This window comes from Myxine glutinosa, chromosome 8 (genome assembly GCF_964187855.1).
Source record: "Myxine glutinosa chromosome 8, kmMyxGlut1.1, whole genome shotgun sequence".
NCBI lineage: Eukaryota > Metazoa > Chordata > Myxini > Myxiniformes > Myxinidae > Myxine > Myxine glutinosa.
Genome location: NC_136268.1, coordinates 130,329,206 through 130,349,267, shown reverse-complemented (window position 1 = coordinate 130,349,267; position 20,062 = coordinate 130,329,206). Strand labels below are relative to the sequence as shown.

Below are 20,062 nucleotides of genomic sequence, written 5' to 3'. Positions count from 1 at the left end.
TTTCCGAGAAATATTTTGTAATTATTTGCTTTTAATTCAAGATGGCTGCCAAACCACGTGACATATGACGTCACAATTATCATAAAAACATTCTGCATGGGTGTCACTCCGACCCTGAAAGTTTTGTCTCAATCGGACATATGGTTGCTGAGAAAAACGAGGTTTAGCCGGTACGGACAGACGGACGGACAACCCGAAAACATAATGCCTCCGGCGACTTTGTCAGCGGAGGCATAAAAAAGCAGAATTATTTATTATCTGAAAAAATTCTACTTTTGTATTTGAATACAAGTTAAAGAAATACTATTTATTCTGTGTGCGGCCAAAGCTTTGAAACTCACGCAAATCTCGCATGCTTGAATAACCTTTTCACCTATATTGGCTTTCACACTTGTAGGTACAACATCTCATGGGAACTGAGTGTTCTGGATATTCCTAATTCACAACTACGTCGTCGAATCATCCTGGCAAACTGTGACTTCTCCAATGTAGGAAACGACATCTGCAATCGCGAATGCAGCCATCGGCTGACTGGCTTTGATGGTGGAGATTGCCTTCCACCGACGATGGGACAGAACACTGCTGAGTGCTCAACACACCACATTAGAAATGGGCGCTGTGACCCGGAGTGTAACACTGTGTTTCATAACTTTGATGATGGAGAATGCTGTCCACCTGGTTCAACCAATGTCACCAACACTTGTTTTGACCCAGACTCTCCAAATAGGTTAGTGATCCAGAGACACCATTGGCAAAGTCAGCTTGAGTGATAACAAAGATTGATTAGCTGGTTCATTAATTAATCAATGAAATTGTCTCTACTTTAACGCTTTATCCTGAAATTCCAGAAGAATTGGATTTCTAATTTTCTGTGTGATTTTATTTCTTTTCTTGATTTGTCTGTTTGGCGATTGTATGCCTCAGAAAATGTGAAATAGTCAAACCATGCTCCATTTCACTTTCTCTCACAGAGCTTACATGGATGTTAAAGAGTTGAAAGAACTCCTCAACCTTGATGGGAATACGCATCTCAACATATACTTTGCTAACTCGGTTGCTGATGACTTGGCTGGGGTTGCAACCTGGCCTTGGGACAAGGAAGCTCTCACCACCATGGGTGAGCAAATACGCTCATCAATATACCTTGATTTTGAGAAAAAAGGACAACCTTTGTGATGTGCCAAAGCATGCAGTATAGTGCTGTATGCATTGATTATACAATCAACCATATAAAACACAATGTCAGTTTGTGTGTTTGTACTGATGGCTGTACTCCTTCATAAGGCCAATTTGAGTCGGGTTTTAAAAGCCAATCTTTAACACGAATGTGTGTTCACTATAGTCTATTTTGAGGATAAAACAAACTCGAAAAACATTTTCCACAAATGAGTAATTAGGCCTCTTCTATTGAAATTGTAGACGGTGGTTCACATACCAGGCCTCATGGGCGGTGTACAGAAGCGTTTAAAAAAAAAAAAATACAAGGTGCAGGGAGGTGAAATTCACTGCACATAATGTGCAACAAGCACAAAGTAAAACATGTGTTCAATTACATAATATGTATCATATCTAATAAGTAAAAAAGAATGGAATGAAGGAGCTATGCTCCAACGCGAGTCGGAAGGATTGACGCGACCAAAGACGGAAATTCGTCCGAGTTGCTTTATTGCACGTATCAAACTCGGGTACTCTGAAAAGCCCGTTTATCGGGCAGCAATATATATACACATTATGCCGGAGCGTTTGCCCGGGAAAAGCGAGACCGGGCATGCCCGGGCGTCAAGGGCGAGTCCTGGAAAGGCGAGTCTGGACCTGCCCGGGCGTCCTGGGCGAGCCCTGGAAAGGCGAGAGCGGGCATGCCCGGGCATCCTGGGCGAGCCCTGGAAAGGCAAGAGCGGGCATGCCCGGGCGTCCTGGGCGAGCCCTGGAAAGGCGAGAGCGGGCATGCCCGGGCGTCCTGGGTGAGCCCTGGAAAGGCGAGAGCAGGCATGCCCGGGTGTCCTGGGCGAGCCCTGGAAAGACGAGTCTGGGCATGCCCTGGAAAGACAAGACCGGGCGTGCCCGGGAGGCTCGGGCGAGCCCGGGAACAGCGAGTCAGGGCATGCCCAGGAGAGGCGCGTCTGGGCCTGTCCGGGCATGCCCGGGAGAGGCGCGTCTGGGCCTGTCCGGGCAGCCTGGACGAGCCCAGCATGGTGATTGCTCCTTGGCCGCGTCCTTGGTAGGTGCAAGGCGATTGTGTACACCTAGCGGTAACCGCTATACACGCCCCTCCAGAATCGACTTGCACCGGCAGGGTCAATTTAAGGGGGGTCCTGATGACCCGGCCGAAGCGACCACTGGAGGGTCGTGGGGGGGTGTCCGATGTGGTGGTGGGTGGTCGAGCGGGGGGAACTGTGGACGGGGGGCGGCCTCGCTGCGGAGGAAGGGCCAACCGTGGTGGTTGGTCGACGTCCACGTGCGCCGGCTTGAGGCGGTCCACTGAAATCCGGTCTGCCCGGCCGCCGAAGTCGATGACGAATGACTTGTCGTCCAGTCGCAGGACCCGGAAGGGCCCGTCGTATGGAGGCCAGAGTGGCCCCCGGTGTGCGTCATGACGCACAAAGACGTACTCCGCTGTGCGAAGCGCTGGGGGGACGTAGGACTGGGGGCCACCATGGCGGGACGTTGGCACGGGGGCAAATCGTCGGGCAGCCTCCTGGAGGTCCGAGCGCTGGCGAGCTGTGGACCAGGGACTGGTAGCGTCGGGCACGAACTCGCCCGGGACGCGGAGCAGCTGGCAGTAGACGAGCTCGGCGGTGGATGCCTGGAGGTCCTCCTTGGGGGCCGTGCGGAGGCCCAAAAGGACCCACGGCAGCCGGTTGGCCCAACCGTCGTCCTGAAGGCCAGCCATGGTGGGTCGCGCAGGTCGCGGGTCGCGGAGACCCGAAATGGCAGGTCGCGACCGAAATGGCAGGTCGCGCCTTCATGGAGCGGTGAAAACGCTCGCACAACCCATTGGCTTGGGGGTGGTAGGCCGTGGTACGGTGGAGCTGGACGCCCAGGTTGCGGGCGACCATGCCCCACAGCTCGGAGGTAAACTGCGGTCCGCGGTCCGAAGAGATGTCTGCCGGTGCGCCAAAACGGGCGACCCAGGTGGCGATGAAAGCCTGTGCCACGTCGGCGGTGGTGGTGGAAATTAGGGGAACGGCCTCCGGCCACCTGGTGGTCCTGTCCACCATGGTGAGCAGGTGTGTGAAACCCCGCGAAGGGGGAAGGGGGCCAACCAGGTCCACGTTGACGTGGTCGAAACGCCGTTCGGGCACGGTGAAAGGTGCCAGCGGTGCCTGGGTGTGGCGGTGGACCTTGGCCCCCTGGCAGGCCTTGCAGGCGTTGGCCCAGTCGTGGACGTCCTGTCGAAGGCTGTGCCAGACGAAACGCGCCGGCACCAGCTTCTGAGAAGCTTTCCGGCCCGGGTGAGAAAGGCCGTGGATGGAGGCGACGATGCGGCGCTGCCAGGTAACGGGCACGATGGGGCGAGGCTGGCCTTGGGAGACGTCGCAGGGCAGGACAGTGTCCGCGAAGGGGATGTCGGCCAGGTGGAGGCCCGTGTCCGCCACCCGGAGGGCCTGCACCGCGGTGTCGGTGGATTGGTCGGCCGCCATGAGCGCGAAGTCCACGCCGAGGTGAATCGCGTTCGCGCTGGCCCGAGAAAGACAGTCGGCCACGGCGTTGTCTTTGCCGGCGACGTGCCGGATGTCCGTGGTAAATTCCGACACGGCGGAGAGGTGGCGCTGCTGGCGGGCCGACCACGGCTCCGTGACTTTGGCCATTGCGTAAACCAATGGCTTGTGGTCGACGAAAGCCGTGAACGGGCGGCCCTCCAGGAGGTGGCGGAAATGGCGAACGGCCAGGAATAGACCGAGGAGCTCGCGGTCAAACGTGCTGTATTTTAACTCGTTCGGCCGGAGTTGCCGGCTGAAAAAAGCGAGTGGCTGCCAAACCGCGTTCACCCATTGTTCATGGACGGCGCCCACCGCGTAGTTGGAGGCATCCGTAGTGAGGGCGATGGGAGCGTTGAGCTCCGGGTGAGCCAGCAGCGTTGCGTTGGCGAGGGCCCGCTTCGCGCTCGTGAAAGCCGCGTCCATGGCCGCGGACCAGACGATGTCATGCTTGGCCGGCTTGCCCCGGAGGGCTTCATAAAGGGGCCGCATGAGCTGAGCAGCGCGGGGCACGAATCGGTGATAAAAATTCACCATGCCGAGGAACTCTTGCAGGGCCTTGATGGAGCGGGGACGCGGGAACTTGGTGATGGCCTCGAACTTGGTCGGTAGCATCACGGCCCCGGTCTTGGTGATGCGGTGGCCCAAAAAGTCAACGGTCGTCGTGCCAAAGTGGCATTTGGCCGGGTTGACAATTAAGTCGTGCTCGCTGAGGCGTCCGAACAGCGTTCGGAGGTGGAGGAGGTGCTCGACTCGGGACGTGCTGGCGACGAGGATGTCGTCCAGATAGACGAAAAGAAATGGCAGGTCGCGCAGCTCGCCATCCATCAAGTGTTGGAATGCCTGGGCCGCATTCTTGAGGCCAACCGGCATCCTCAAAAATTCGAACAGGCCGAACGGCGTGATGACGGCCGTCTTTGGGACGTCGGCCGGCCTGACAGGTACCTGGTGGTATCCCCGTATCAGGTCAATTTTTGAAAAAATAACCCGTCCCGCCAAACGGGCGGAAAAGTCTTGGATGTGCGGGATCGGATACCTGTCGAGGGTGGTAGCGTCGTTGAGGCGGCGGTAGTCGCCACACGGGCGCCATCCGCCCACCGGCTTTGGCACGATGTGCAGTGGTGAGGCCCACACGCTATCGGAGCGCCGCACCATGCTGAGGCGCTCCAACACGTCGAACTCGGCTTTGGCCACGGCGAGCTTGGCCGGGTCGAGGCGGCGGGCTCTGGCGTAGACCAGCGGGCCCGTAGTGGGTATGTGGTACTCGATCCCATGTCGCATTGCGACGGCCGAAAACGTCGGCCGCGTGAGGGCCGGGAATTCCGCGAGCAGTTGAGGGAACTCGTTCGCCATCGGGAGGGTGCATGCCAGTTCGGTCGGCGTGGAGCTGCTCATCGTACATGCCAGGGAGCTGAAGGTCTCGGTGTTGACAAGGCGACGCCGTTTGACGTCGACCAGCAGCCCGTGCGCGCAGAGGAAGTCGGCGCCCAGCAAAGCCATGGGGACGCTTGCGGTCACAAAGGTCCACTGAAAGCGCTGGCTTGCTTTGGCGAAGCAGAGGGTGACGTTGCGCGGGCCGAAGGTGCGTATGGCCGATCCATTAGCAGCGACCAAGAAGGGGCCGCAAATGGCGTTCTGCCTGTCCTGCTCAGAGGCGGGTATGACGCTCAGTTGGGCGCCGGTGTCACAAAGGAAACGCCGCCCGGACGCTTTGTCCTTAATAAAAAGCAAGTTTGCCCGAGTGGCCGGCGCTCGTGGCTGGTAATGAACGCCGGCCCGGCCGTTTCGCGACTTGCCGAAAGTGCACGGGGGTCGGCATGTCCGAGCCTTGTGTCCGAAGCTGGCGTGGTAATGACACCACGCCTGGTCAGGTGGAGGCCCCGGCCGTCGTGTTAGAAGCGGTCGGCGCGGCGTGGCGGCCGCCAGTTGCACCGGCAGTTCGGCCTCCAACCACGCAGGGCGCTCGGGCGTCATGGGGGTCGCCTCGGATGGCGGCAGGCTCCAGGTAGCCGCTCCGATGTGCTGGCCTGCCGAGGAGATATTGTCGGCTTCCCTGGCGAGGGCGCGGGGATCCGTGATCGACGTGCCTGCCAGGGCGAGGCGTACCTGGTTAGGCAGCTGGCGGAGGAACAGCTCTCGGAACAGAAAATCCAGAGAGTGCTCGCCGAGCAACGAGAGCATGTAGTCCATTCGCTCGGACGGGCGCGTGTCGCCGAGCTCGGGCAGGTCGAGCAGGCGTCGTGCGCGTTCCGCCGGTGAGAGGGCGAATGCGTTGAGGAGGAGCGTCTTGATCGCGCCATACTTGTCAACGGCTGGCGGGCGCTCGAGGAGGCTCAGGGCGCGGGCCGCGGTGGCGGAGCCGAGCGCTGCTACCACATGGTGGAAGCGGGTGTCGTCGGCGGTGATGCCTCGCAGGGCGAACTGGGAGTCCGCCTGGGTGAACCAAACAGCCGCATGAGCCTCCCAGAAGGTAGGCCGTTTAAGGGCAACTGCCGTGTCCATGTTCGGGGTCACCAATGAAGGAGCTATGCTCCAACGCGAGTCGGAAGGATTGACGCAACCAAAGACGGAAATTCGTCCGAGTTGCTTTATTGCACGTATCAAACTCGGGTACTCTGAGAAGCCCGTTTATCGGGCAGCAATATATATACACATTATGCCGGAGCATTTGCCCGGGAAAAGCGAGACCGGGCATGCCCGGGCGTCAAGGGCGAGTCCTGGAAAGGTGAGTCTGGACCTGCCCGGGCATCCTGGGTGAGCCCTGGAAAGGCGAGAGCGGGCATGCCCGGGCATCCTGGGCGAGCCCTGGAAAGGCGAGAGCGGGCATGCCCGGGCGTCCTGGGCGAGCCCTGGAAAGGCGAGAGCGGGCATGCCCGGGTGTCCTGGGCGAGCCCTGGAAAGACGAGTCTGGGCATGCCCGGGAAAGATGAGACCGGGCGTGCCCGGGAGGCTCGGGCGAGCCCGGGAACAGCGAGTCCGGGCGGCCTGGACGAGCCCGGCATGGTGATTGCTCCCTGGCCGCGTCCTTGGTAGGTGCAAGGCGATTGTGTACACCCAGCAGTAACCGCTACAGTAAGCACATCTTCCACAAGATCGAGGCTTCAGACTTTGGTACGCTCACGAGGCTGCACCGTCGAATACTGTTCCCACCCGTCATTTTTGACCAGCTTTTATACTAGATGGTTAATAGGTAAGAGTTATAGTGATAGTTCCACTTTAGTTGAGAGGTATACATGCATGGCATACATGCATGGCGACATATCGCGGATTTTTCACATTGGTGCACATGCAGCGGATGCGATGCCATTTCTGTTTATGCAGAAATTGTTTGGATGAAAGTCGGTGAAACGGAATCGGATGAAACTTGGTGGAGAGGTTGGGTGTTTGACAAGGACCAATTGATTCGATTTTGGTGAAGATCCAGATCTGGATACGATAATTTTTTTTTTAATTGTTAAAATGTTTCTTCCATATTGAGAGATAGTGCCAGAAACGATATACACTACCGGTCCAAAGTTTTAGAACACCTCAACTTTTCCAGTTTTTGTTGAAATTTACGCAATTTAATGTCCAGTAAATAACCTGAAATGGTACAAAGGTGAGCAGTAAACTGCTCGAGGTTTAAAAAAAAGTTTAGGTTAGCAAAAACGGGAAAGTAATGTAAATTGCACAGTTATATTGTAAAAAAAAAAGGCCTTCTTCAGGGAACAAGTAATTGGTTAACAACTTACAGCTGTTCCGCAGCAATGTAAGTAAATTAAGCCTTGAAAGTTGATGCAAACTATTCCTACAGGTGTCCCAACCTCTGCTGATTACTTGATTGCAAACCCCCTGTCTGTATAAAAGCAGTATTGGAACAGACTGTTATTACACCTTCTGAAGCATTATTTGGATAATATTGCACTGCAGGAAGTAGTACATTGGAAACTGGAGGAAAATCTGACAGGAAGAGGTCTGGCAGACCCAAAGCCACAACAGAATCAGAAGACAAGTTTCTGAGAGTCAACAGCTTGCGTGATAGGTGGCTCACAGGACAACAGCTTCAAGCACAGCTTAACACTGGTCGAAGTAAGCAAGTCTCAGTTTCAACTGTGAAGAGAAGACTTCGAGCTGCAGGTTTAACAGGTCGAGTGGCAGTAAGAAAGCCATTGCTAAGATGGCAAAATAAGAAAAAGAGGCTTGCCTGGGCCATGAAGCACCGCCAGTGGACAACTGAAGACTGGAAAAAGGTCTTATGGTCTGATGAATCAAAATTTGAAATCTTTGGTTCATCACGCAGGGTATTTGTATGCCATCGAGTCTGCGAAAGGATGGTTCCTCAGTGTGTGACACCAACTGTCAAACATGGAGGAGGAAGCGTGATGGTCTGGGGCTCTTTTGCTGGATCCAGAGTCGGCGACTTGCACAGAGTGACTGGCACCCTGAACCAAAAGGGCGACCACAGCATTTTGCAGCGCCATGCAATTACCCTCTGGTATACGCTTAGTTGGTCAGGGGTTCATCCTACAGCAAGATAATGACCCTAAACACACCTCAGGGCTATGCCAAAACTACCTGCGAGAAAAAGAACAAGACGGTAGGCTTCAAATCATGGATTGGCCAGCACAGTCTCCAGACTTAAACCCCATCGAGCTGGTTTGGGATGAACTGGACAGAATAGTGAAAGCAAAGCAACCTACAAGTGCAACACATTTGTGGGAAGTTCTGCAACAGTGTTGGGAAGAACTTCCCGAACAATATTTGATTTCCATTGTAGAAAGAATGCCACGAGTGTGTCCGGTGGTTATATCTGCAAACGGTGACTACTTTGCTGAGTCAAAATTTTAAATTAAATTTTGTTAAACAAAATGATTCTATGATTTCTTTTTATCTCCAATTGTTTATTTGTTCTATGCTTAATTTCAGAGTACATTGAGACATTAAACTGCGTAAATTTCAATAAAAACTGGAAAAATTGAGGTGTTCTAAAACTTTTGACTGGTAGGTTATAGCACGATATCTAAAAAGAGTCATGGATGAATTCTTATGAATCTTGGTGGATGAGTTTGGTCGGTGAAAAGAACGAGCTGATTAGTTTTCATCATTAGTTTTTAGTTTTTTATTGTTTTTTTAAATTGTTTAAATGTTTCTCCCATATTGAGAGATAGTGCCAAAAACGATATATAGCACGATATCTAAAAAGAGTTGTGGATGAATTCTTATGAATCTTGGTGGATGAGTTTGGTCGGTGAAAAGAACAAGCTGATTAGTTTTCATCATTAGTTTTTAGTTTTTTATTGTTTTTTAAAATTGTTTAAATGTTTCTTCCATATTGAGAGATAGTGCCAAAAACGATATATAGCATGATAACCAAAAAGAGTTGTGGATGAATTCTTATGAATCTTGGTGGTTGAGTTTGGGAGGTGAAAAGAACGAGCTGATTCGTTTTCATCATTAGTTTTTAGTTTTTTATTGTTTTTTAAAATTGTTTAAATGTTTCTTCCATATTGAGAGATAGTGCCAAAAACGATATATAGCACGATATCTAAAAAGAGTTGTGGATGAATTCTTATGAATCTTGGTGGATGAGTTTGGTCGGTGAAAAGAACAAGCTGATTAGTTTTCATCATTAGTTTTTAGTTTTTTATTGTTTTTTAAAATTGTTTAAATGTTTCTTCCATATTGAGAGATAGTGCCAAAAACGATATATAGCATGATAACCAAAAAGAGTTGTGGATGAATTCTTATGAATCTTGGTGGTTGAGTTTGGGAGGTGAAAAGAACGAGCTGATTCGTTTTCATCATTAGTTTTTAGTTTTTTATTGTTTTTTAAAATTGTTTAAATGTTTCTTCCATATTGAGAGATAGTGCCAAAAACTATATATAGCACGATATCTAAAATGACTTCTGGATAAATTATGAATCTTGGTGGGTGAGTTTGGTAGGTGAAAAGAACAAGCTGATTTGTTTTCATCATTAGTTTTTAGTTTTTTTTTATTGTTTTTAAAATTGTTTAAATGTTTCTTCCATATTGAGAGATAGTGCCAAAAACAATATATAGCACGACATTAAAATTACTTCTGGATAAATTATGAATCTTGGTGGGTGAGTTTGGTAGGTGAAAAGAACAAGCTGATTAGTTTTCATCATTCGTTTTTAGTTTTTTTATGATTTTTTAAAATAGTCTACTAAGTCAAGGCTCGTGTAATTTGTACTCTAAATATCCTCGGATCAATGGGACCATCAAAAATCACTGTTTTAGCCGCGTCAAATATACCATGTGAGAAAGGACTTTACTCAGCATCTATCTATAATTCCAGTAATCTCTGTTTGTACGTCTGTACGTTTGTACGTCTGTACGTTTGTCTGTGACCGCTGTTTCTCGACAACCACGGGTCCGATATACTTTTAACTTGCCAGGTATATTGCTGGGGACCCGAGGATGTGCCTTTTCAAGGTTTCATATTAATCGGACAATTACTTACCGAGCTATGTCCAAAAAACGATTCAACCAATCAGAGAGCAGCGAACGATCGCGTGTGCCGAACGTGGAGGACACACTCTGCCTCGGATGGCACATTTGAGAGCGTATTCATTTATTTCACGTTTGCAAACTATGTTGGCGTTAAACTATGTTTTAAAACTAATAAAACCGAATTTGCGATTCATTCGCTTTCCTGCGCGTTTGTGCACGCGATGGCGATTTCTTTACCAAACTCCGGAAGCCGTTCGCTTTGGACCAAACCATTGCATGTAAATAGAGGGGGGGGATTGTCACCGTACTCGCAAGCCGTTCGCTTTGGACCAAACCATTTCATGTAAATAGAGGGGGGGGATATAATTTTAGATATAGATATAGTACGGGCAATGCCCTAGTTGAATGAAACTACCAGTAAAAAAACAAATAATACACAAAGTTAATGCTGGTCTGTTTTTCGAAAAGCAATGTGTTGTATGTAGTCCCAATGTCAGAACTTTTCATATTGCTGAAGAGAGCGAGTTTTTATTGCAGGATATTGCCCTAAAATGAAGTATCTTGTCATGCAAGACCTCCCACCACCCCCTGTATCACCGCGCAAAGTGAAACTCTCTGTTCACAGAAAGTCTTTTTGCCTGTTTTCATTTTGTGATCATGTTCTGCTTGAATTTATTCCTTCGTTGGCATGAAAACACGAAACGTGAACCAGTAACCTTTAATGCATGTGTCCTTTCATCCTTTTCAACCTTTCGCTACTAAGCCGTTTAAGACTAAGGCCTCGGTGGGCATACGTAGTCTGATTGAAGCCACGGCAAAAGATGGTTGGGTAGGGAATGGAAGACATATATGGAGGTTATGGAATCTATAATGTGCTGGATACTTTGAAGGTCATTCTGTTTGTTGCAATGAAGTTGTCCTCTTCTGAATGGTGGTGAACCTTTTTGCAGGTGGAGTGGTATTAAATCCCACATACTATGGAGAGCCTGGCCACACCCATACCATAATCCATGAAATTGGGCACAATCTGGGCCTTTATCACGTTTTCCGCGGCGTCTCGGAGACAGAGTCGTGCAGTGACCCCTGCATAGAGACAGAGCCATCACTGGAGCGTGGTGATCTCTGCGCTGATACGTCACCGACACCTCAGAACAAGCTCTGCCGGGACCCAGATCCAGCCAAGAACACTTGTCATGCCCAGCATTTTCACCACACACCATTCAACAACTATATGAGTTACGCAGGTGTGTTCCTTCTTTTTTTTCTCTCCTGAACACCAACTGCATTGCAGTTGAAATTCCCCTTGGGTATGCTTGCCTAGAGTCTCGGTATGCATACACTTGCAAGCTTTGCTTTTACATCCCCTTTTAAAAGGCCTTGCATCCGTCTGTTGCGCAAAGCAATGATTTGATGAAAATTGCCATCTCACTTGGGCACAACTTTGATCCAATCAAACATTCCCATTTGTTGAATGCAGAACCCGACAGCTCCAGTGACAGCTGGCGACCACTTCTCTTACTCTGCATTCTTATCATAAAAACATCAATTCTACAAATATTCGTTTTTTAATATTTCCCTTTGGCTACAGTTAGCAGATGGAAAACATAAAAAATAATCTAAAATTGATGCCCTCTCGCGGCAAATTTCCAAATGTCATGGACCTTCAGCACAACGCCTTATCTTTTTTTCCTTTGATCGCCCATAAAGCAACGAGTCACGCACCGCAGATGGGTCCCATTGGGTTTCCTTATGATAGCGTGCGGGCTTTGGGGAACACAGGTGCAGGCCGCGGTAAGAACATACACCGGGTAGTCCCAAACATTTTTATGCCACACGCGGCTCCGTTGCTGAATGGCATTCACAGGCCGATCGTAAAACGTAAACATGGAATCAATGCAAGCCACGTCGGTACTCATGTCTGTGAAGGGGAGATTCCTACTGTACTGTTTGCCTGGTTGGCTTCCAAGATATTCCACGTTTAGTTTTACAACTTTCCTGGGATGCCCTTCTGTTTTGTATTTCGTTATACCACGTTCCACGTATTCGAAGTTTCCAATAACATAAAGGGCATCCATTTTATTGCTGCACATTATTCATAACGGCTAAATAACACCAAACCAAAACATAGACTGGAACTTCCTTGTTAAATGTACGTACAAGGTACATAAATCTTATTTGCAATAGTATAGTCTGAATTTTTATTTTTACTTTTGACATGTCAAACGTGTGTGTTTGAATATTACATTCATCGAAATAATTACATTCATCGTCGAGATATTTGCCTTATGTTAACTTAATTCGATGGCTACATTCAACATTCACGATGTCGACTTTGGTTTTTGCTCTGCTCTCTGTGATACGAGTGCATTCTCTTAAATATTCCATGAAAATGGCTGTTGATAGAAAGGTTTCCAAATCAATATGACAATTTAACCCCGTTCTTTTGGCCTGTGGTCCATCCCAATTCTATTGGGAGATCTCTCCCCGGAGTTACATTCTGAAGATCTTTCCCTGGAGTTCCAATTTGAATTTCTCCTTCCCCGTGAATGGTTAAATCCCTCAATATGCTAATGATATGTATGAGTTATTAAATGCAAATACGTATGTACATTTACTGGAATATTCTTTTTGTTCTTTCTCTCTCAATTTTTTGCTCTATTTATTACTTTATTTCCGCTTCCTTGGTCCCACGAAATTTATTTTTCATTATTTGCCAGTAAAAGTATTGTTACTTTCATACATGTACTGTTAGGATGCTTTTGTCGTGCTGAGTTGTTGTTGATTTGCATTTTGTCAAGCATTTTTTTTTTATATACATAGGCAAACAGTTGTGAGAGGAGAGAGAGAGGACAGAGAGAGGGGAGAGAGAGAGGAGAGAGAGAGAGGAGAGAGAGAAGAGAGAGAGAGAGAGAGAGAGAGAGGAGAGAGAGAGAGGAGAGAGAGAGAGAGGAGAGAGAGAGAGAGGAGAGAGAGAGAGAGGAGGAGAGAGAGAAGAGAGAGAGAGAGGAGAGAGAGAAGAGAGAGAGAGAGAGGAGAGAGAGAGAGGAGAGAGAGAGAGAGGAGAGAGAGAGAGGAGAGAGAGAGAGAGGAGAGAGAGAGGAGAGAGAGAGAGAGGAGAGATGAGAGAGAGGAGAGAGAGAGGAGAGAGAGAGAGAGAGGAGAGAGAGAGAGGAAAAAGAGAGAGAGGAGAGAGAGAGAGGGGAGAGAGAGAGAGGAGAGAGAGAGGAGAGAGAGAGAGAGAGAGAGGAGAGAGAGAGGAGAGAGAGAGAGAAGAGAGAGAGAGAGAAGAGAGAGAGAGAGGAGAGAGATGAGAGAGAGGAGAGAGAGAGAGAGGAGAGAGAGAGAGAGGAGAGAGAGAGAAGAGAGAGAGAAGAGAGAGAGGAGAGAGAGAGAGAGGAGAGAGAGAGAGGAGAGAGACTTTTGTATCTTTTTATTATAAAAATAGAAAAAGAAAACCCCCAAATAGGGGTCACATTGTCATTTCAAGCAGAGAAACAAACAAAAAATATTAATACAGTAGAATACAGTAAAAATTATGCACAAAACATTTCACAAAACAATAAACGTTTCTCCAGGATTTTACAAATGACTTCATTCACGCACCATTTGGTCTCAAACTGTGGCAGCCTTCCTGTTATGGAGAAAAAGGCAAAGTCTAACTTTACACGGCTCGTCACAAGATTTTTAAACAAGAATAAGGCATTTTCCTCATTAGCTCCGAGATCATCAACTTTTCTTTTTCTTGATTTATACACTGCCATTTTTGCCTGTGCAAGCAGGAAATTACCTAACACATCATTCATATTCTTGTGTGAGATGTCTAAGCCATAAATGAAAACACAAGTGTTGAAAACCAAGCCAATCCTGCCAAAACAATTCTTAAGAAAGATAAATAAAGGAGCCAACCGTTGACATTCAACATAAATATGAAAGAGGTTTTCAGGTCTTTTGCAAAAGGGACATTCATCTGCTAGGAGACTTGAGAAGCGGTGCAGCAAGTGGTTAGAGGGGAGGATCCAGTGTGCAAGTCTCCATTGGAGGTCACCATGTCGTGGCGGCACAGGAGGATGATAGAATCCTTTCCAATTAGGAAAATATGGGGGGGAACAAGGTAAGAGGTCTCTCCATCGAACCCTCCGCTGTGTCATTTGCCCTTGCAAAAGGAAACTTACGCAACCCAAATAGAGGTCTTTTTGTTTAGGAAACCCATTGAATCCTATGCTAAAGGGGGTACACGGAGGAGAGTTGGCAAGAGAAAACTTGCAAATAAGTTCAGGAAAGGTAGCAGGAGAGGCACCTTGTTCGTTGTCTGCTTGGACTTGCTCCCAGTTAGGTGCAAGCTGTACATAGGTATGAAGCACACAGCGTAGCATACGTGCCACAACTCTGGAGGATCGCACGCCAACCAGGCTTGCCAATGCATCAGCTCCAATCCAACTGCCACTTGGGCTTAAAAGATCGGCGACCGATTTTATGTTCTTCGCGACAAAGCGTTGAACGAGGCACCTATCAGCAGGCATATCATGGAAAATTGAATTGTAAAACAAAGGTTCCATCAAGAACATTTGCTTTGTGTACGAATGCGTAGCTCTTGTTGTCGTTAGAGTTCGCCATGCATTTAGTACACTTTGATAAAACCTGGAGAGGGGAGACATATCAAGATGCGAGAGATCCATCAAGAATATAGCGTGGTCATAGCCTAGTCTCCCCGCCTGCTGCAAAAGGCGACGAGCGACGCCGACCCAAGGTGGAGAGGGGTGCATGTACAGCATGCGTAGAGCAACCGAAAGTCGAAAGGCCATTAACCGGCTCTTTATGTCAACCAGGCCTTGGCCTCCATCGGTCAGTGGCAAGCTGAGGACCTCGGGTCGCAACCAGTGCTTTCCATCCCAGAAGAAAGACACAAAGCACTTCTGGAGCTGTTGAAGCAACACTACCGGAGGGTGCAGCACAAAGAACCTGTGCCATAGGGTAGAGGCCACCAAACTGTTGATCACCAAGACCCTTCCACGATAAGACAGTTGTGTTATCAGATTTCTCCATTTTTGCAGTTTCCCTTCAACAAGATCCAACAGACCAGCCCAATTCTTTGCTACTGTGGCGTCATTACCCAAGAACACTCCAAGGTATTTCACGCCATCAGTGGCCCATGCAAGAGGAGCAGGAAGTTTGGGTGCCGAGTGACATGACGGACCAAGCCAAATGGCGCTCGTTTTCTCCCAATTCACTTTGGCTGAAGAAGCCTTTTCAAACACGGATAGACAATAACGGACAACGTTAATGTCATTGAGGTTCCGCACAAAAACACACACATCATCAGCATATGCCAGCACCTTAATGGGCCGTTCAAGATGAGAAAACCCAACCCCGGTTAGTCTAGCACGCAAATAACCCAGTAAGGGTTCGATGGAGAGAGCATAGAGCAAGCCAGAGAGGGGGCAACCTTGTCGAATTCCCCTGTTGACAGGCAAGGGTGTAACAAGTCCATTGTTTATCTTAAGCACACTAGAGATATTGTTATACAGTATCTTAATGTAAGAAATGAAGGTCGGACCAAGTCCAAACCGTTCAAGCACTTTGAAGAGGTACCGATGATCGACGCGGTCAAAGGCCTTCTCCTGATCAAGGAGAAGGAGTCCCAAATCTGTGGGGTTTTCTTTGCACAGTTCAATCATGTCTCTTACGAGGGAGATGTTGTCATAGATGGAGCGCTTGGGTACACAATAACATTGGTCTTCTTTCAACAATGAGGAGAGATGAGGAGTAAGTCGCAATGCCAGGGCTTTTGAGAATACTTTATAGTCTGTGCATAGCAAAGAGATTGGGCGCCAGTTTTTAATATAGAGCAAGTCTCCTTTCTTTGGAATGAGGGTGAGAATAGCCCGTCGGCAACTCTGAGGGAGCTGTCCAAGCTGGCAGCTTGCGTTCAAGGTGTTGAGGAGTTCGGGACCCAGTAGATGCCAGAATTTATTATAAAATTCAGTTGTGAGTCCGTCCAATCCGGGCGCTTTCCCAACAGCAAGGCTGTGCAGAGCGGCGCCAAGTTCGTCCAAGGTAATGGGCCCCTCCAGGTAGGAACGTCCACCCTCACACAACACTGGCAGCCCTACGGAGATAGAGGCGACACTGACGGGATTTATTTGCTCCATCGAGTATATTTTCGAGAAATATTCCTTTGTGAAAAGTTTAATAACTGATTGGTTGAAGGTGATGGATGAGTCTGCCAAACGCAGTTGAGAGAGCTGTTTGTTCGGGAGGCGTTTCTCTAAGGAAAAAAAATACTTAGTTGGTATGTCTGTCTCGTTAAGGTGCTGCACCCTCATCCGAACTAGGGCACCACGTGCATTCCTCTCAGTTATTTCTTTCAATAAAGACTGTTTTTCGGTTAAGGCTCTTTGCACATTATTATTTTGTCCTGTGACCCTCTGAAGATGTAAAATCTCTGATTGCAATAATTTCCTTGCTTCATAATCAGCCCTTTTTGAGAAGCTCTGGTATTGTTGGCAGAAGCCTTTGATTTGGGTTTTTACTAGATCCCACCACACCAGTGGGTTAACAGAACAGCTTAGCTTCCGTTCCAAGAGATCTGTCCAGAAAGATTCAAAAGCCTGAATAAAGTTGAAGTCTTCTATTAAACTATTGTTGAACTTCCAGTGAGAACTCCCTGGACACGGTTTCGAGAGTTGAACGAATGCTCGAGCTAGGAAGTGATCGGAGAAACCGGAAGGCACGATGTCAGATTTGCAAACTCCATGTAACAGGTGAGAATTTACATAAATGCGATCAAGCCTCGCAAGTGAGATGTGGTTGTTGGAACAACGACACCATGTGTAGGATTGTTCGGAAGGGTGTTGCAAGCGCCAGACATCATGGAGATTATATTTTGCGATGATATTTGCAAAGAGTTTTGCGGTACATGGTTGAGGTTCCGGCCCGTTTCGGTCGCATGAGGCATTAACAGTACAGTTAAAATCGCCACCAATAATTAGACAAGTCTGCAGATCCAGTGTTTGGAGGAACTTTCTCAGTTCAGCAAAGAAGGAGATCCGCTCACCATTTTTGCTTGGAGCATACACATTAAGGATTGTAAACTTGACCTGATTGAGATAGAAGGTCACAGAGGCAAGATGGCCATCAATGATATTCGCAAATTGAAGCGAGGATGGTTGGAAATGTTTCCCTAAGACAAACATGATTCCTGCCTTAGACGAGGAGCTGTTACTAAAAAAACACTCCTTATCCATAATGAGCCGCCACTGGGCCTGAACAGATCTGACAGCGTGGGTCTCCTGCAACAACGCTATGTCGAGACCGTTTGCGTTTATCAGCTGCTTGATCTGGATCTGGCGGAGTGAACTTCCACCACCATTGACATTTACTGTTCCAATCTTGAAACTCACCATGAATTAACTTAGAGTCTTTTTCGTCTTGGCGATCAATTTTCTTAAACGGTGACAATGTGTCTGAGGAAAGTTGAATAAGTCAGGCCTGCGTATAATAGCCTGAGCACACTCAAGGAAGGACGGTAAATCGGGAAAGTATTCTGTTAGGTTTATACTGCGTTTCCTGTACGTATTTTGCAAGAAAAGTCGTATTTGTTCAGGGGAAGTAGGACCTAGACTGGTAGGTTTCTCCATTGCTTCCACCTGGCTGTTTGCTTCCTCCAGGTCAGATTCGTCGGAGTCAGTTTTAATTTCCGAATCACACAAGCTTGTATAATCCTGCATGTCGCTGCTGTCATCAATATTGGCACACGGACCTGCACTAGTTGTAACATCTGTGTGCTCTCCCACCGTGGGAACATTGCTTTGAGGAATAACAGCAATAATCTGTGGATTTTGTGAAACAGAAACAGCATCAGCAGATGCAGCGATGTTGCTTCCCCCGACTGCAACAACCTCCGATGGTGTGGCGGTATCTAGCAGAATAGGAGTCTCTTGCAAGATATTGATTCCTGCGATTCCAGCTTCACCCGGTGATGAAGTGAGAGCAGTAACTGGGACAGTTTCGCTATTTTCTGCTGGCGGGAATTCAGCATCATCATGCTCAGGATTAACATTTTCCAAGGTGACAGCAAGTTCATCACCAGTGGCCTCGGCAGGTTCATCACCAATGGTCTCAGCAGGTTCATCACCAGTGGTCTCGGCAGGTTCATCACCAGTGGTCTCGGCAGGTTCATCACCAATGGTCTCAGCAGGTTCATCATCCATGGTCTCGACAGGTTCATCACCAGTGGTCTCAGCAGGTTCATCACCAGTGGTCTCAGCAAAATCATCAGAGGACTTTCCAATAGCCGAGTCCGTAACAGGTGAGACGATTCCATTTGATTCGTTAACAGGTAAACCAGTCCCTGCATGTGGAACGTCTATGTCCTCACATGAAAGGGGGCCGAACTTGTTGGCTGTAGGTACAGGGTTTGTCCCAGGTAAGCCTTGTAGAGTGGCATCGGTCACGACTGGGGGGGTGTTACCGACAGGTTGCTTATTGTTAAATGCTGCCTTTTTCTGAGTTAAATGACCGTCGGGAAGGGTCTTTCTCTTTCTTGACGGAACAATGGTGAAACCATCCCCGACGTTCGTTGTGCTGTTTGGATCATCGGGATGGGAAGGCTGAGCGTTATTGCCGGACATGGAAGATGTTCCCTTCACAGCCGAAGCAAAAGATGAAGAAGAAGAATCCTTGTTGTTTACGTGGTTTGTCCCATCGTTCGACGAAGCCGTTTTTGGGCAAGAGCGTTTCAGGTGTCCGAATTTACCACATTCAAAACATTTCAAGGTGTCAGTGGTTACGTATAATTGGTAATCATGATTATCAATTTTGAATTTCAAAACAATGTTCAGCGTTCTTTCGACGTTAGAAGGAGGAAGTACAAGATAAGCTTGTCTCCTGAAAGACATCACATGTTTAGCCCGGTCGTCCTGGCAACGTAAAGGTAACATCGTGACATGCGAAACCACAGAACCATAACGAGATAGTTCGGAGACCAGTCTCTCGTTCTTCAGGAATGGAGGACAGTTCGAGATGATGACCTTAACGGCTGGAGTGTCGAGAGGGGACACGAGTACGAAATGTCCGTCATCTGTCGATAATCCTGTACATACAATCTCGTGAACCAGTTCAGCCTCGGATACGAAAATAACGACACGTTTGTTCATTCGTGAGGCCGCGCGAACTTTATCAATACCGATTATGTTGCCCACAGCAATAACGAGGTCTTCGACGCTGACCTCGTTCGGTGGGACACAAACAACGCCATGTCTACGAGTTAACGCTTCATATGCCGCGTAACGTGAAAACGAAGTCATAATTTACAGGGGACGAGGGGGGGGGGTGGGACAGGGGACGAGGGGGGGGGGGGGACAAGGGACGAGGGTGGGGGTGGGACGGGGAACGAGGGACGGGGGATGAGGGACGGGGGACGAGGGACGAGGGACGGGGGACGGGGGACGGGGGACGGGGGACGAGGGACGGGGGACGAGGGACGGGACGAGGACGGGGGGGGGGGGGGGACGAGGACGGGAGAGTGAATATCGCTCTCGAACAGTGATTAATTAATTACGAGCCGAGACAGATTTTCAAAGGCGAAAACAAACACAGCTGGTGGAGAAAAAAGCGATCAGCCGGAGGACGGGATGGGCCGCCGATTAATGCAAAAGTTATCCACAAACAGCTGCGGGCTCTCTTTCTCTCTCTCAGAAAAAGGAAAAGGAAACAAAGGACACGGAGTGAATATAAATACAAACGAGATAAGAAAAAGGGAATCGAGGAGGGAAAAGGGAGGCAGAGGGGGATGGGGGAGGCCGAAGCCCCGAAGTGTTGGGTCTGATCAAAGGGGAGGGGTTGGGGCACAAATGCAGAGTAAGGATGTAAAGATAAACGAACAGGGGGAAGGAAAAGGTGAGATACGACG

General features: G+C 48.7%; 1 protein-coding gene across 1 annotated transcript in view; it reads left to right on the top strand.

Moving 5' to 3' along the window:
* Window positions 1–20,062, top strand: part of LOC137433192 (pappalysin-2-like) — a 279,514-nt gene that overhangs the window by 99,318 nt on the left and 160,134 nt on the right. Inside the window, exons 3-5 of the mRNA XM_078783998.1 lie at window positions 398–727; window positions 972–1,117; window positions 11,103–11,416. Of these exons, the coding sequence (XP_078640124.1) occupies window positions 398–727; window positions 972–1,117; window positions 11,103–11,416 (790 nt within the window). The remainder of the gene's footprint in view (window positions 1–397; window positions 728–971; window positions 1,118–11,102; window positions 11,417–20,062) is intronic.